The sequence below is a fragment of the Notolepis coatsorum genome (genome assembly GCF_963971535.1).
Source record: "Notolepis coatsorum genome assembly, chromosome: 3".
NCBI classification, from domain to species: domain Eukaryota; kingdom Metazoa; phylum Chordata; class Actinopteri; order Aulopiformes; family Paralepididae; genus Notolepis; species Notolepis coatsorum.
In genome coordinates this window covers 199,285,456-199,302,939 of record NC_140167.1, presented here as the reverse complement: position 1 = coordinate 199,302,939, position 17,484 = coordinate 199,285,456, and the positions used below count along the sequence as shown (strand labels likewise).

Below are 17,484 nucleotides of genomic sequence, written 5' to 3'. Positions count from 1 at the left end.
TGCATACTGAGCTAGTTACTTGATTTCACTGTAACGTTGAAATGACCAGTGACCACCTGTAATTGCACTGTTTACTATTTCATACAGTACTTGGTTTCAATAAATGAACCCAGTACATTTTACTGGGTTCAAACTGACACAAAATGTTGATTTATTCATTATGATCCGTTTGAAAATTTGAAATATAGGCCTCCCTCTTATACAGGCCTCCTCCTAATACAAGCCTGGTACCCGCTACAGTTGAAACAAATACAAGCCGGGGTTACTATTAGAGGAATTACGGTATATGTATGAATGTATATTTATTAGGGGTGGGACGATACATCGATCCAGATCGATACATCGATGTAATTATCAACAATCGAATCGGATCGATGCGATGTAATAAGATCGATTCATATCGATACTCTTATTTTGAAAATCCTGTGGCGAGTCTCATATCTGCCCAAGAACAACAGCAGTAGCTCCGTGTGTGTAGATGTTACAGCATAGCATTCTCCCTTTCTGTGTGTGTGTGTGTGTGCGCGCGTCTTTGGAAAGACAAGATGAGGTCAGAGGAGTTTGATGTTTAAATGTTATTTAAACATAAACAATATAATACATAATAAATGTAGGCCTATACATGATCATGCAACATCAACAAATTGTTGTAGGAACGGTTTGGGAGAGGGAGGTTGTGAGTTTTGAGTTCCAAAAAATGTAGCTTAAAGTTTAAAGCTCAATATATAAAAACGTGGCACTTTACAGTGAACAGGAGGTCTATTTGTATTAAAAACAATAGATTGATTTTCCTTTAAATGTCTGGAAGAGCTCAAAAATACAAATGTCAAATGATATTTTCATTACCTTTTTTTTGTTGATCTAAATGTTACCGATTGTGTTAAATGGGCATATGATATCATCTCATATCGATCGCAGGCACCTGAATCTAATCGTATCGTATTGTATCGTGAGAGACTTTGTGATATCGGCAAATATCGTATCATTGTCCAAAGAATCGATATCATATCGTATCATGATGAAACTGGTGATTCCCACCCCTAATATTTATAAAGTTGTATGGATGTAGTATGTACGACTATGTATGAATGTATATTTATAAAGTTGTATGGATGTAGTATGTACGACTATATGTATGAATGTATATTTATAAAGTTGTATGGATGTAGTATGTACGACTATGTATGAATGTATATTTATAAAGTTGTATGGATGTAGTATGTATGAATGTATATTTATAAAGTTGTATGGATGTAGTATGTACGACTATATGTATGAATGTATATTTATAAAGTTGTATGGATGTAGTATGTACGACTATATGTATGAATGTATATTTATAAAGTTGTATGGATGTAGTATGTATGAATGTATATTTATAAAGTTGTATGGATGTAGTATGTACGACTATGTATGAATGTATATTTATAAAGTTGTATGGATGTAATATGTACGACTATATGTATGAATGTATATTTATAAAGTTGTATGGATGTAGTATGTACGACTATATGTATGAATGTATATTTATAAAGTTGTATGGATGTAGTATGTACGACTATATGTATGAATGTATATTTATAAAGTTGTATGGATGTAATATGTACGACTATATGTATGAATGTATATTTATAAAGTTGTATGGATGTAGTATGTATGACTACCGTAATTCCTCTAATAGTAACCGGTATTCAAATACAAGCCGGGTCTCTATTAATGGCCGGGTGCGCTCTTGAGCTAAGCAATTATAAGCCGACCTCCTAATACAAGCCGGGTTACTAATATACTGAGCTGCATACTGAGCTAGTTACTTGATTTCACTGTAACGTTGAAATGACCAGTGACCACCTGTAATTGCACTGTTTACTATTTCATACAGTACTTGGTTTCAATAAATGAACCCAGTACATTTTACTGGGTTCAAACTGACACAAAATGTTGATTTATTCATTATGATCCGTTTGAAAATTTGAAATATAGGCCTCCCTCTTATACAGGCCTCCTCCTAATACAAGCCTGGTACCCGCTACAGTTGAAACAAATACAAGCCGGGGTTACTATTAGAGGAATTACGGTATATGTATGAATGTATATTTATAAAGTTGTATGGATGTAGTATGTACGACTATGTATGAATGTATATTTATAAAGTTGTATGGATGTAGTATGTACGACTATATGTATGAATGTATATTTATAAAGTTGTATGGATGTAGTATGTACGACTATGTATGAATGTATATTTATAAAGTTGTATGGATGTAGTATGTATGAATGTATATTTATAAAGTTGTATGGATGTAGTATGTACGACTATATGTATGAATGTATATTTATAAAGTTGTATGGATGTAGTATGTACGACTATATGTATGAATGTATATTTATAAAGTTGTATGGATGTAATATGTACGACTATATGTATGAATGTATATTTATAAAGTTGTATGGATGTAGTATGTACGACTATATGTATGAATGTATATTTATAAAGTTGTATGGATGTAGTATGTACGACTATATGTATGAATGTATATTTATAAAGTTGTATGGATGTAATATGTACGACTATATGTATGAATGTATATTTATAAAGTTGTATGGATGTAGTATGTACGACTATATGTATGAATGTATATTTATAAAGTTGTATGGATGTAGTATGTACAACTATACAGGGCTGTACGCTAAGCTTTTTCACTAGGGGCACACTTGCCCCTAAATGAGAGATTTAGGGGCAAAAAATATTTTTTAGGGGCACATTTTTAAATAACTTTTACCATTATTTATATCGATTGTTTTTGATAAAAAAAAAAAAATAATTTTATATAATTTTTTTTTAATAAAATATATATATTATATAATCATCATACTTGTAGTTGTATTATCTGCGAGACATCGCCACCACGCAACAAGTCAAAATGCCGCTATATGCAACCAGCTCCACTGTCTGTGTGTACTCGAGTAGCCTCCAGCTACGGCCAGGATTCTCCGGAGCTGCAGCTGGACCCTATACTGTAGCCTCCAGCTACGGCCAGGATTCACCGGCGCTGCAGCTGGACCCTATTGACTATATTCAGCGTGCCCTCAGCTCGAATACGCATCGACTCAGTGTTATAAGACATTGATATCAGGAGCTATCTGAACTATTTAGTTTAATGGGACGTTTAGTTTTGAACAGTAAGCTAACGCGAGCTATCATGCACTACTAGACTTGCTGGAGCATTTGTTTATCAGTAGCTAGCCGGCTGGCAGGCTCACCGATGTCCCAGTGTACCACTAGAGACGGGTGTTTACAACAGCCACGGGTGCGGGAGGGAGGAGGAGCAGCAGACGCCGCAGCTCTCTCCGTGTGTCTGAGTTCAGTTCAGTTCGGCTCACTATAGGAGGTTGAACGCGTCGAAAATATGAAGCAATACTAACTTTACTTTTCTTCATAGCTAAATCAGACAGTCCGCCAGTCTATCAGAGTGAGTGCTCAGTCGATTGTTCCCGCTGATTATACCTGCTGAGTGCTCACTGCTCAGCTCGCGTGAGTGACGTCATCACACGCCTTGGATAATTTAGTAGGGATGCACCGAAAATTATCGGCCGAAAATGGTTAAAAAGGCTCTTTCGGCTTTCGGCCGAAAGGGTTTTAGCACCGAAAATATATGACCGAAAGTCAAATAACGTGTTGTTGTGATGACGTCATCAAAACGCGACTACAGACATACCGGTAGCATGCGCAACATGTAACGTGAGCAGCTTGGCAGCTCTTCCTGCATTCTACAGCCTGTGATAACTAACTCCTCTTGGGAGTAGGGATGCCCCCCGAAACCCGGTTCTAAACTAAATTAGAAAAAAACGGAGTATTGATCAGCTCCGACGTTAACGGTACTGCTATCAGTAGTCTAGGAGCGGATTAGCTACGGAGCTAACAGTGTACCATCCATCTGCGACGCAACGGTGGCAGCAACAGTGGACACTGAGTAATGTTAACGTTATGACGAGTTCATACTACACTACACGTATGAACTCGACATAACGTTAACGTTACTCCGTTTAAATGAAGTGCTTAATTAGCAGCAATCTGTTGTTGAAAATGTATCGTTAAACCGGAAATGGAAATGCGAGGACAGGAAGTCGTCATCAATCGTTGTAGTCTTTTAGTCTTAACACTTACCGTGCCACACACGAGATATCTCGGGTTTATTTATAGGTGGTTGAAAGCCACTCACGAGATTTCGTGGAATTATTATTTTTTTTTTTTTTTTTGCGATCTGAAATCATATTGCATCACCCGAGCCTACCCGAGTATAGCCGAGCTGCGCCGGCGATCATTGTGGAAAAAAGCGCCCCCTGTCGTCTCCCAGATGACATAAGGGATTTTGGAATGGGCTCAATGAAAATGAATGGGGGAAAAAATCCGGTACTCCACATTTTCCAGTCCACTGATGCAGCCGGGGTTATCAGAGTTCATTCTGGATCCTCAGATCCCCGCGGATCATGGAGTTCTACTGTATCGCGTTGGATCCATACACTTATCGATTTTTTCAAATGGTGATCAGGAATTGGAATATACCAGTTGGATACCATCTGATGTCAGGTAAGGACTCTATGTTATCAGTGTTGGGATAATCAGAGTAAGTTTGATGAAGTTATAAGCTGTTTTGTGAAATGTCTTCTTTCGGTTTCACTGTAAAAGTCAGAGAGGAAATCAACGGGGCGATTATCCGTGCGCGGCTCGAATGTGCTTGCGTGCACGTATAATATTGATCATCTAGCGTTTATTTGAAAACGATTCATAAAAAGGCAGACGAATATCAACGTTGTGGAATATTCCAGTAAAAGGCGATTTTCATAGAATGCTCCAGAATGGTCTGTTTTTTATCTGAAAACGGGTGCTTTTCTAAATGCTCTGAAACGGAAATGCCGCGATAAAAAAACAATTTGCCTTGACAGCACTGACTGGAAAATAGTCTTTGATAATGCGATGGGCAGATTAGACACATAGCCATAATTTAAAACATAGATTAGGCGATATTAACGTTAACATTGGCGCCGATGGTGGCATTCAGCCGGTAAAAAGGAAAACCCGGCGTGGCGCTCAGTGTTAACAGTCTGGAATTAATGTATGCATTCAAAAGTGCTGAATAAATGTTTTATGGGCCCATAATAGTGATTATTAATATTATTTAAGTTAAGTTTAGCCATAATCATGTCTTTTGCCATAATCAGGTAGCTAAAAAAAAAAAAAAAAACATATATATATTTATATGAATCTTTTTCTGCATTCGGTTTTCAGCCAACTGTTTCCTATTTTCGGTATCGGTTTCGGCCAAGAATTTCCCATTCTCGGTGCATCCCTATAATTTAGGAGTGAAATGCGAATGCAAGGCTTGAAAACACTACTCGCAAGCCCGCCCCCAGATAATATTTACTAATCGCAACGGCCAATTAAAGGGGCAATTCGCGATCATCTCGTCGCAGTGTACAGCCCTGCTATATGTATGAATGTATATTTATAAAGTTGTATGGATGTAGTATGTACGACTATATCAGTGGAGGCTGCTGACCAAATTTTTAGGTGAAGCACAAATTATTATATTATATTATATATTAAATAATATTTTTAAAACATCCCCCACTGTGTGTCAGTGGTCAGTGGACACAGATGAAAACTATTAACATTAGGTGACAGCGGACCTGACCAGATGAAAACATATTAGGTGACAGCGCACCTGACCAGATGAAATCATATTAGGTGACAGCGCACCTGATCAGATCAAAACATTTTAGGTGACAGCGCACCTGACCAGATCAAAACATATTAGGTGAAGGTGACAAGGAAGCCACAGACTCATACCCCCCCGACACTCAACTAACCGCCTCGGACAGTCCTTCATACCAGTGGCCATCAGGCTCCACAACAGTGGGCAGCGACTGCTGCCAGACATCGACCTAGAACTAATAGGAACCCAAGTAGGACAATAACACTACCTTATGCATACTGCACCTTATGTGGATACTGTGATACTGTGAATAATGAATAATGTATATTTCAGTTAGTTAGATAGTAAATTATATTGACCTATTTGTTTACACTGCTTGTGTTGTTTTCACTACCTGTACCCCCCCTTCCCCCATGCTGCTATGATGCCTGAATTTCCCCAAGGGGATCAATAAAGGAATATCTTATCTTATCTTAAAAGGAAAGATGAAATTACCTACCTGGGTTCCATCCTATAGAGGCAAATCTTTCCTGTGACACAATGGGATCCAATGTAATAAAACTAAGTCAACCAACGAACTAGGTTCCTGTACCGGATCTCCTCTCTGATAAACAAGAATACCTTGAAGACTCTAACAGGAGCACTCATTCAAGGGTACTACGACTATGCTTGCACCTCATGGTACCAAAGCACCTCAAAGGCACTAAAAACAAGATTACAAACATCACAAAACAAACTGGTCAGACTACTGCTTGACCTTACTCCTAAAACCCACCTCACCCCTGTCCACTTTGACAACCTAGGATAGCTTAGAGTAGACGACAGAGTACAGCAACTTGCAATGGGCCTGGTCTACAAGATACACTACACCACTAAGATACCCATGTGCATGTCGAAATACTTCCCAAAGGTCAGTGAATACCACGACCACAACACCAGAGGGAGTTCCACAAATCATGTTCAACCCAGATAAAATAATAATAATATAAAAAAAAAAAAAAAAAAAACGTTTTTTTTAATAAAAGAAAATAGTCATAACTTAGAAATTAGATTGCATAGGTCTATGAATCGATATTGCGATTCTGTTTCGATTAATTGCCCAGCCCTACAGTGTGTACAGTAAGTTAGCTTGGTGATTATCATTGTGATGTAGGCTAAGCTGCCTAGCTACTGTTAGCATACAAGCACTGTAGCCTACTTACTTTTTCATCCACAACGTTTTTTCTGATCCAGATGCATAAATCCACTTCTTCATGTTGCTCAGTTGCTGGTTTATACTTCGGTCCTAATGTTGGTGCAAAGTTTAATTTAGCCTGACTTGTTATAGCTGTACAGCTTACTAACTACTAAACAACAACTTTCTCATAGTCTCAACTTTCACATAGTCAAAATGGGTCCAGCTGCATGTGAGGAGGATAGGTTTAGCTCGGGCCAATCTCAAGTTTCTCAAGTTTCTTTATTAGTTGTCATACAGAAGTACAGAATACTTTTATACAAAATGCTTCTTTATGTTACATTTTGTATAAAAGTATTCTGTACTTCTGTATGACAACTAATAAAGAAACTTGAGAAACTTGAGATTGGCCCGAGCTAAACCTATCCTCCTCACATGCAGCTGGACCCATTTTGACTTTGCAATGCAGAAATCTCTGATTGGATTTGCAAGGCTGCCAATCATATTCAACCTCCGTGTATTGGATGTCAAGGGCTGTCAATCAATCAATCCTCCATTCAATGGCAAGAGTTTAACTGCACAGACCGTTCTTAGATGAAGTTAATAGCCTATTTTGATTCGCTGTTATTTATTATTTATTTAACAATGGGTTACACCTGTGAAGTTTTCTTCACGAATAATTACTGCAGGCAATACTGCAGTGCAGGCCTGCTCAGAGCTGTCAATTTTGGCCATTTTTGAAGAAAAAAAAATTCACTGGCATTCTTTTTACAGAGGAAAACATTTATAATAAGAAAAAATAATAATAATAATTAAAAAAAAATATATATATATATATATATATATATATATATTTTTTTTTTAATATATAGGTATATGTAAATTAATAATAATTATGAATTATGAGTGAATTTGTGTTTCACGTGTTGTCATAGAGAAACCTCCACTGGACTATATGTATGAATGTATATTTATAAATTTGTATGGATGTAGTATGTACGACTATATGTATGAATGTATATTTATAAAGTTGTATGGATGTAGTATGTACGACTATATGTATGAATGTATATTTATAAAGTTGTATGGATGTAGTATGTACGACTATATGTGTGAATGTATATTTATACATTTGTATGGATGTAGTATGTACGACTATATGTATGAATGTATATTTATAAAGTTGTATGGATGTAGTATGTATGAATGTATTTATAAAGTTGTATGGATGTAGTATGTACGACTATATGTATGAATGTATATTTATAAAGTTGTATGGATGTAGTATGTATGACTATATGTATGAATGTATATTTATAAAGTTGTATGGATGTAGTATGTACGACTATATGTATGAATGTATATTTATAAAGTTGTATGGATGTAGTATGTACGACTATGTACGACTATGTATATTTATAAAGTTGTATGGATGTAGTATGTACGACTATATGTATGAATGTATATTTATAAAGTTGTATAGATGTAGTATGTACGACTATGTATGAATGTATATTTATAAAGTTGTATGGATGTAGTATGTACGACTATATGTATGAATGTATATTTATAAAGTTGTATGGATGTAGTATGTACGACTATATGTATGAATGTATATTTATAAAGTTGTATGGATGTAGTATGTACGACTATATGTATGAATGTATATTTATAAAGTTGTATGGATGTAGTATGTACGACTATATGTGTGAATGTATATTTATAAATTTGTATGGATGTAGTATGTACGACTATATGTATGAATGTATATTTATAAAGTTGTATGGATGTAGTATGTATGAATGTATTTATAAAGTTGTATGGATGTAGTATGTACGACTATATGTATGAATGTATATTTATAAAGTTGTATGGATGTAGTATGTATGACTATATGTATGAATGTATATTTATAAAGTTGTATGGATGTAGTATGTACGACTATATGTATGAATGTATATTTATAAAGTTGTATGGATGTAGTATGTACAACTATGTACGACTATGTATATTTATAAAGTTGTATGGATGTAGTATGTACGACTATATGTATGAATGTATATTTATAAAGTTGTATAGATGTAGTATGTACGACTATGTATGAATGTATATTTATAAAGTTGTATGGATGTAGTATGTACGACTATATGTATGAATGTATATTTATAAAGTTGTATGGATGTAGTATGTACGACTATATGTATGAATGTATATTTATAAAGTTGTATGGATGTAGTATGTACGACTATATGTATGAATGTATATTTATAAAGTTGTATGGATGTAGTATGTACGACTATATGTATGAATGTATATTTATAAAGTTGTATGGTAGTATGTATGAATGTATATTTATAAAGTTGTATGGATGTAGTATGTACGACTATATGTATGAATGTATATTTATAAAGTTGTATGGATGTAGTATGTACGACTATATGTATGAATGTATATTTATAAAGTTGTATGGATGTAGTATGTACGACTATATGTATGAATGTATATTTATAAAGTTGTATAGATGTAGTATGTACGACTATATGTATGAATGTATATTTATAAAGTTGTATGGATGTAGTATGTACGACTATATGTATGAATGTATATTTATAAAGTTGTATGGATGTAGTATGTACGACTATATGTATGAATGTATATTTATAAAGTTGTATGGATGTAGTATGTACGACTATATGTATGAATGTATATTTATAAAGTTGTATGGATGTAGTATGTACGACTATATGTAAATGTATATTTATAAAGTTGTATGGATGTAGTATGTACGACTATGTATGAATGTGTACTGATGTTCTCTCTCCTGATGTTCTCTCTCCTGATGTTCTCTCTCCTGGTGTTCTCTCTCCTGGTGTTCTCTCTCCTGCACTGGCGGTTCGTCCTGCAGCGTCTGACCTTCCTGGCGACCTTCGTGTTCTTCCTGGAGAGCGAGGCTCTGGTGACGAGGGATGAGGTGGCAACGATACTGGGCAGTAAGTACCGCTTACATAACACACGCTGGACCCCAAACCAGTAGGTACCGCTTACATAACACACGCTGGACCCCAAACCAGTAGGTACCGCTTACATAACACACGCTGGACCCCAAACCAGTAGGTACCGCTTACATAACACACGCTGGACCCCAAAACAGTAGGTACCGCTTACATAACACACGCTGGACCCCAAACCAGTAGGTACCGTTTACATAACACACGCTGGACCCCAAACCAGTAGGTACCGGTTACATAACACACGCTGGACCCCAAACCAGTAGGTACCGCTTACATAACACACGCTGGACCCCAAACCAGTAGGTACCGCTTACATAACACACGCTGGACCCCAAACCAGTAGGTACCGCTTACATAACACACGCTGGACCCCAAACCAGTAGGTACCGCTTACATAACACACGCTGGACCCCAAACCAGTAGGTACCGCTTACATAACACACGCTGGACCCCAAACCAGTAGGTACCGCTTACATAACACACGCTGGACCCCAAACCAGTAGGTACCGCTTACATAACACACGCTGGACCCCAAACCAGTAGGTACCGCTTACATAACACACGCTGGACCCCAAACCAGTAGGTACCGCTTACATAACACACGCTGGACCCCAAACCAGTAGGTACCGCTTACATAACACGCGCTGGACCCCAAACCAGTAGGTACCGCTTACATAACACACGCTGGACCCCAAACCAGTAAGTACCGCTTACATAACTAGGGATGACCCCCGGACCCCGGTTTTAAACGGGAACCGGTACTATATTAGAAAATACCGGAGTATTTATAAGCTCCGACGTCATCGGTACTGCTATCGATACTCTAGAGAAATTATTATTATTATTTAAAAGTTGCCAACGATCTCTCCTTTCTCTGTCTCTGCACGAGAAGCGAGCCGCAGCGAGTCATCATTATTACACACACTCCTCGCGAGTCGCTACACATACGGGTATTCCTTAGTGTTCCTCCTTAGTGCTGTCCCGAGATGCTTCCACCTGCAGAACCCCAGATCCCCGCAGGCTGAGGATCCGCAGGCTGAGGATCCTCAGCCTGCGGGGATCTGGGGTTCTGCAGGTGGATAGTATTGGCTGTCCCCGACGCCCGTGCTGAAGCGCGCTGCACACAGACAGCTTTGCCTCTGCATGCACTCAGTCGTGATGGCGGATAGAGCGAACTGCGAAGCGTTCTAAAGTATGGATATATAATACAACGCACGTTGCCACAAGTGCAACAAAACATTTGCCAGTAAGGGTGGCAATACGAGCAATCTATCAAAACATGTTGGCAAAACAAGATATTAGTGTGCAGAAATGCGCCGTATTTGACTGCGCGCACTGTTCCATCTGCATCCACGTCCACTGCAGCCGATAAGCCAATATACGGAGTTTCCTAGGCTAATAACGAATTATTACAAATAGGCTAATAAACAAAATAATTGTTTAGCTACAAATACTACAATCTAAAAACTTTTTATAGATCGTCAAGCTGAGGCGTCAGCCACCAATGTGTCCCAGGCCAGTGAGCCCAGGGCCACCACACATCCTCCCTCCACCACCCAAAGTCCCTTCTCCCTAGCAGCTAGGAAGGATGACAGAGGATAGGGTGAACGAGTGTCACAGGGCTGTGACCCAGTTTGTTGTCAAAGGCCTGCACCCCTTCTCTACAGTGGAGTCCAAGGGCTTTAGGTAACAACTAATCATTCAGTGTATATCGTTTTTTTTGTATACATAGTTGTCTAACTTGTCTGTTGTTGTTGTTGTTGTTGTTGTTGTTGTTGTTGTTGTTATAAGTTATTATTGAAGCAGCTATTCCCACCACTCCACACAAATTTACAATAATTCAATCATTTCTAATCTTTACTGTAGGGAGATGACCAATGCTCTCAACTGCAAATATACCCCTCCCTGCAGGAATGTCCTCAGTAACACACTGATTCCTGCCTGGTATAATGTTGAAAAGGCCAATGTTATCACAGAGCTTAAAGATGTGCCAAAGTTAGCCTTTACATCGGATGGGTGGACCAGCTTAACTCAGGACCACTACTACTAAATAAAATAGAAAGTCCCAAAATAGTTAATTTATCTGACTGCTTGTATTAATTGATAAAAAAAGTAGCCATGTGCAGTAATATAGTTATATAAAAGAATAATAAAGCAATGTCGATTCTGTTCTTAATAATTTTTTTGCTAAATCAAAAAGAACCGATAAGAGTATCGATAAAGTACCGAACCGTTAAGCAGTATCGATAAGAGTAGTAGTATCGATAAAATCCTAACGATACCCATCCCTATACATAACACACGCTGGACCCCAAACCAGTAAGTACCGCTTACATAACACACGCTGGACCCCAAACCAGTAAGTACCGCTTACATAACACACGCTGGACCCCAAACCAGTAGGTACCGCTTACATAACACACGCTGGACCCCAAACCAGTAGGTACCGCTTACATAACACACGCTGGACCCCAAACCAGTAGGTACCGCTTACATAACACACGCTGGACCCCAAACCAGTAGGTACCGCTTACATAACACACGCTGGACCCCAAACCAGTAGGTACCGCTTACATAACACACGCTGGACCCCAAACCAGTAGGTACCGCTTACATAACACACGCTGGACCCCAAACACCGGGATGGTTTGCTCACACGCCTTCTCTTCTCTCTCTCTGCTCTGCTCTCTCTGCTCTCTCCTCTCTCCTCTCTCTGCTCTCTCTCTCTGCTCTCTCTCTGTGCTCTCTGCTCTCTCTGCTCTCTCCCTCTCTCTGCTCTCGCTCTGCTATCTCTCTCTCTCGCTCTCTCTGCTCTCTCTCTGCTCTCTCTTGCTCTCTCTGCTCTCTCTTGCTCTCTCTGCTCTCGCTCGCTCTCTCTGCTCTCTCGCTCTCTCTGCTCTCGCTCTCTCTGCTCTCGCTTTCTCTGCTCTCTCTCGCTCTCTCTCTCTGCTCTCTCTCGCTCTCTCTCTCTCTGCTATCGCCCTCTGCTCTCTCTCTGCTCTCTCTCTCTCTCTGCTCTCTTTCGCTCTCTCTGCTCTCTCTCTCTGCTCTCTCTCTGCTCTCGCTCTCTGCTCTCGCTGTCTCTCTGCTCTCTCTCTGCTCTCGCTCTCTCTCTCTCTGCTCTCTCGCTCTCTCTCTCTCTCTCTCTCTCTCTCTCTCTCTCTCTCTCTCTCTCTTCCCCCCCCCCCCCCTCTCTCCAGTTGAAGTGGTCAGAGAGAAGGGCTTCCACCTGGATGTGGAGGATTACCTGGCAGGAGTGCTGATCATGGCCAGTGAGCTGGTAAGTCTTTCAGAGGCCGCAGCTCCAGAGTGATGCTAGTGGGACCCTATGAAACTAACGTCACGGTGACCAAATGCGTCCACATTTTTATAGGATTCTATCACATTTTCATAACAATAGCGAATATTACTTACCCTGCGCCGTTTTCATTGAGGTTTCTTACAAATTAACGATGTTTTATTTGTCCTTTATATGCGGATAACATTTAAAATCTTAAATTGTACCATTTTGTTTCCCTTTAGACAACAAACATAATGCTAATGATGCACTTTTGTTAAGATAATTAGTTTACCTGTACTGAGGTCGCATTAATAGTTTACCGCTGTTCAGATTGCGTCAAAGAATAGACGCGTCCCAGTGACCTGTGCTAAAGGTCTTGGGAAATGTATTCATGTTGTGGTTTTCAACATTTTCACCTTTTAATTTTAAACCAATGCTGCCATCTACTGACAACAGAAAGTGTTGTGTATCGTCAACTTGAGAGGCTACCCTCGCACTTCCGTAAACACCGTAGCTCAAAACACATTCTAGAGATTCCCACTTTTTACTGGGAATGGGGCCTGACCGAATTTGGTCCCAGACAATAAGAGTGACTGAGATTGGTCTACGTTCCGTTAGCGACCTTGAGGGAATCCGCAAGTAACCAGCTTGCCGGTAATGGGGCTAAATATCAAGTAACCAGCTTGCCTGTAAAGGGGCTAAATATCAAGTAACCAGCTTGCCTGTAAAGGGGCTAAATATCAAGTAACCAGCTTGCCGGTAAAGGGGCTAAATATCAAGTAACCAGCTTGCCGGTAAAGGGGCTAAATATCAAGTAACCAGCTTGCCGGTAATGGGGCTAAATATCAAGTAACCAGCTTGCCGGTAAAGGGGCTAAATATCAAGTAACCAGCTTGCCGGTAATGGGGCTAAATATCAAGTAACCAGCTTTCCGGTAAACGGGCTAAATATCAAGTAACCAGCTTGCCGGTAATGGGGCTAAATATCAAGTAACCAGCTTGCCGGTAATGGGGCTAAATATCAAGTAACCAGCTTGCCGGTAAAGGGGCTAAATATCAAGTAACCAGCTTTCCGGTAAACGGGCTAAGCTTTCCGGTAAACGGGCTAAATATCAAGTAACCAGCTTGCCGGTAATGGGGCTAAATATCAAGTAACCAGCTTTCCGGTAATGGGGCTAAATATCAAGTAACCAGCTTTCCGGTAAACGCAGGGCTGTACGTTAACTTTTTTTGCACATAGCACTGGTGCTACAGAGGTTGATAGTTTTGTAGCACAGGCCAAAATCTTGTAGCACAAGTATAAAACGTGTTATATTTGTAACAGTCACAAATGTGCCTATTGTATTTGTGTTATTTAGTTGCAGTGCCATGTTTGGCTGTCATTTAGTATATCGCCATGTGTTGTTATTACTATGATACTCTCATATGCTATTTTCAATTAATATCATAAACAACATAAGGAATATTAGCATAATTTTGAGTGGACTGAAGGAATGAGTCAGCGTTAATAGTTTTAAATGCAAATAATTTATTGAAACATAGAAGTGGGGTCGGTTGGGACACACACACACACACAATGGGGGACCCTGATGTAAACAAGACAAACGTCTTTCTCTGGTCTGCATCCCCTTAACAATTGTGTGTATTGAGCCGTACTGTACCCATTCTGCAATCTGTTAAATAAAGTTTTCATTTCATTCACACACACTGTTTCAACTCACCACCCCCGCATCATATTGTAGTCTAGTCTGTCTTCAAACTTCCACTCCTCTCGAAACTTGTTTATATTTGAATATCATCATTATCTGTCCATCCTCAGTTTACTATAATATACTCCTGTCCTGAGTCCTGACTAGTGACTTCATCGTCTTTCCAAACGCACGCACGCACACAGGGAAGGGGAGAGAGTGCCCCCCCATTTCCCTTTCCACACTGTGTCTGCTGGCTCTGCGCCTCTGATCAGGATTAGCTTGCTAACGTTGTAGTGTGATTGTAATGGTACATACACGTTAATTTCGGGCGATGTGCGCATAAAGGAATGGTGACGGTGCAAAGCATGTAGATGCATTTGACCCGTTGCGAGAAAGAAAAAACACCACGGACTTATTTCGGGACGTGTAGGCGCACTGCTGTGTTAACGCAGCAGTGCGCACCAACCGACCAACGCGCTGCTCCTTGCAGAAGCACGGATATCATAGGGCCGATACGACTCGTCGAGTTGTCACAAGAGTTTTTTCAAAATAAGAGTATCATATGCACCTGAACGTTGCTAGCTTTCGGAGCCTAGCTGGAGCTGCGCGTGGGCAGAAATGAGACCCGCTACAGGATTTTCAAAATAAGAGTATCTATATGAACCGAATCCCTATCGCACCAGTGCTACTGAAGTAAATCCATCCATCGCACAGACAGCTGTTGCTGTAGCACGTGTGATATATATGTCGCACTGTACACCCCTGGGTAAACGGGCTAAATATCAAGTAACCAGCTTGCCGGTAATGGGGCTAAATATCAAGTAACCAGCTTGCCGGTAATGGGGCTAAATATCAAGTAACCAGCTTTCCGGTAAAGGGGCTAAATATCAAGTAACCAGCTTGCCGGTAATGGGGCTAAATATCAAGTAACCAGCTTGCCGGTAATGAGGCTAAATATCAAGTAACCAGCTTTCCGGTAATGGGGCTAAATATCAAGTAACCAGCTTTCCGGTAAACAGGCTAAATATCAAGTAACCAGCTTGCCGGTAATGGGGCTAAATATCAAGTAACCAGCTTGCCGGTAATGGGGCTAAATATCAAGTAACCAGCTTTCCGGTAAAGGGGCTAAATATCAAGTAACCAGCTTTCCGGTAAACAGGCTAAATATCAAGTAACCAGCTTGCCGGTAATGGGGCTAAATATCAAGTAACCAGCTTGCCGGTAATGGGGCTAAATATCAAGTAACCAGCTTGCCGGTAATGGGGCTAAATATCAAGTAACCAGCTTTCCGGTAAAGGGGCTAAATATCAAGTAACCAGCTTGCCGGTAATGGGGCTTAATATCAAGTAACCAGCTTGCCGGTAATGAGGCTAAATATCAAGTAACCAGCTTTCCGGTAATGGGGCTAAATATCAAGTAACCAGCTTTCCGGTAAACAGGCTAAATATCAAGTAACCAGCTTGCCGGTAATGGGGCTAAATATCAAGTAACCAGCTTGCCGGTAATGGGGCTAAATATCAAGTAACCAGCTTTCCGGTAAAGGGGCTAAATATCAAGTAACCAGCTTGCCGGTAATGGGGCTAAATATCAAGTAACCAGCTTGCCGGTAATGGGGCTAAATATCAAGTAACCAGCTTGCCGGTAATGGGGCTAAATATCAAGTAACCAGCTTGCCGGTAAAGGGGCTAAATATCAAGTAACCAGCTTGCCGGCAAAGGGGCTAAATATCAAGTAACCAGCTTGCCGGTAATGGGGCTAAATATCAAGTAACCAGCTTTCCGGTAAACGGCCTAAATATCAAGTAACCAGCTTGCCGGTAATGGGGCTAAATATCAAGTAACCAGCTTGCCGGTAATGGGGCTAAATATCAAGTAACCAGCTTGCCGGTAAGGGGCTAAATATCAAGTAACCAGCTTTCCGGTAAACGGGCTAAATATCAAGTAACCAGCTTGCCGGTAATGGGGCTAAATATCAAGTAACCAGCTTTCCGGTAAACGGGCTAAATATCAAGTAACCAGCTTGCCGGTAATGGGGCTAAATATCAAGTAACCAGCTTGCCGGTAATGGGGCTAAATATCAAGTAACCAGCTTTCCGGTAAAGGAGCTAAATATCAAGTAACCAGCTTGCCGGTAATGGGGCTAAATATCAAGTAACCAGCTTGCCGGTAATGGGGCTAAATATCAAGTAACCAGCTTTCCGGTAAACGGGCTAAATATCAAGTAACCAGCTTGCCGGTAATGGGGCTAAATATCAAGTAACCAGCTTGCCGGCAATGGGGCTAAATATCAAGTAACCCGCTTTCCTGTAAAGGGGCTAAATATCAAGTAACCAGCTTTCCTGTAAAGGGGCTAAATATCAAGTAACCAGCTTGCCGGTAATGGGGCTAAATATCAAGTAACCAGCTTGCCGGTAAAGGGGCTAAATATTGCTCCAAAGTTGAAGCAAGATTTTGAGGCATGGTGGCAAAGTGGTCCCTTGACCTTTCACCTCAAGGTATCTTTACAGCCATGCCGCATTATGCTAGTCCTGTTCATTTTAGGGCAAAACCATGGATTGGATGCAAGATGATACTTGGAAAAAACATTTAACCAAGGAACTAGGGAAGTGGCATTGC

General features: G+C 39.9%; 1 protein-coding gene across 1 annotated transcript in view; it reads left to right on the top strand.

Moving 5' to 3' along the window:
- Window positions 1–17,484, top strand: part of tsn (translin) — a 42,809-nt gene that overhangs the window by 11,312 nt on the left and 14,013 nt on the right. The window contains exons 4-5 of the mRNA XM_084311002.1: window positions 9,763–9,878; window positions 13,100–13,179. Of these exons, the coding sequence (XP_084167128.1) occupies window positions 9,763–9,878; window positions 13,100–13,179 (196 nt within the window). The remainder of the gene's footprint in view (window positions 1–9,762; window positions 9,879–13,099; window positions 13,180–17,484) is intronic.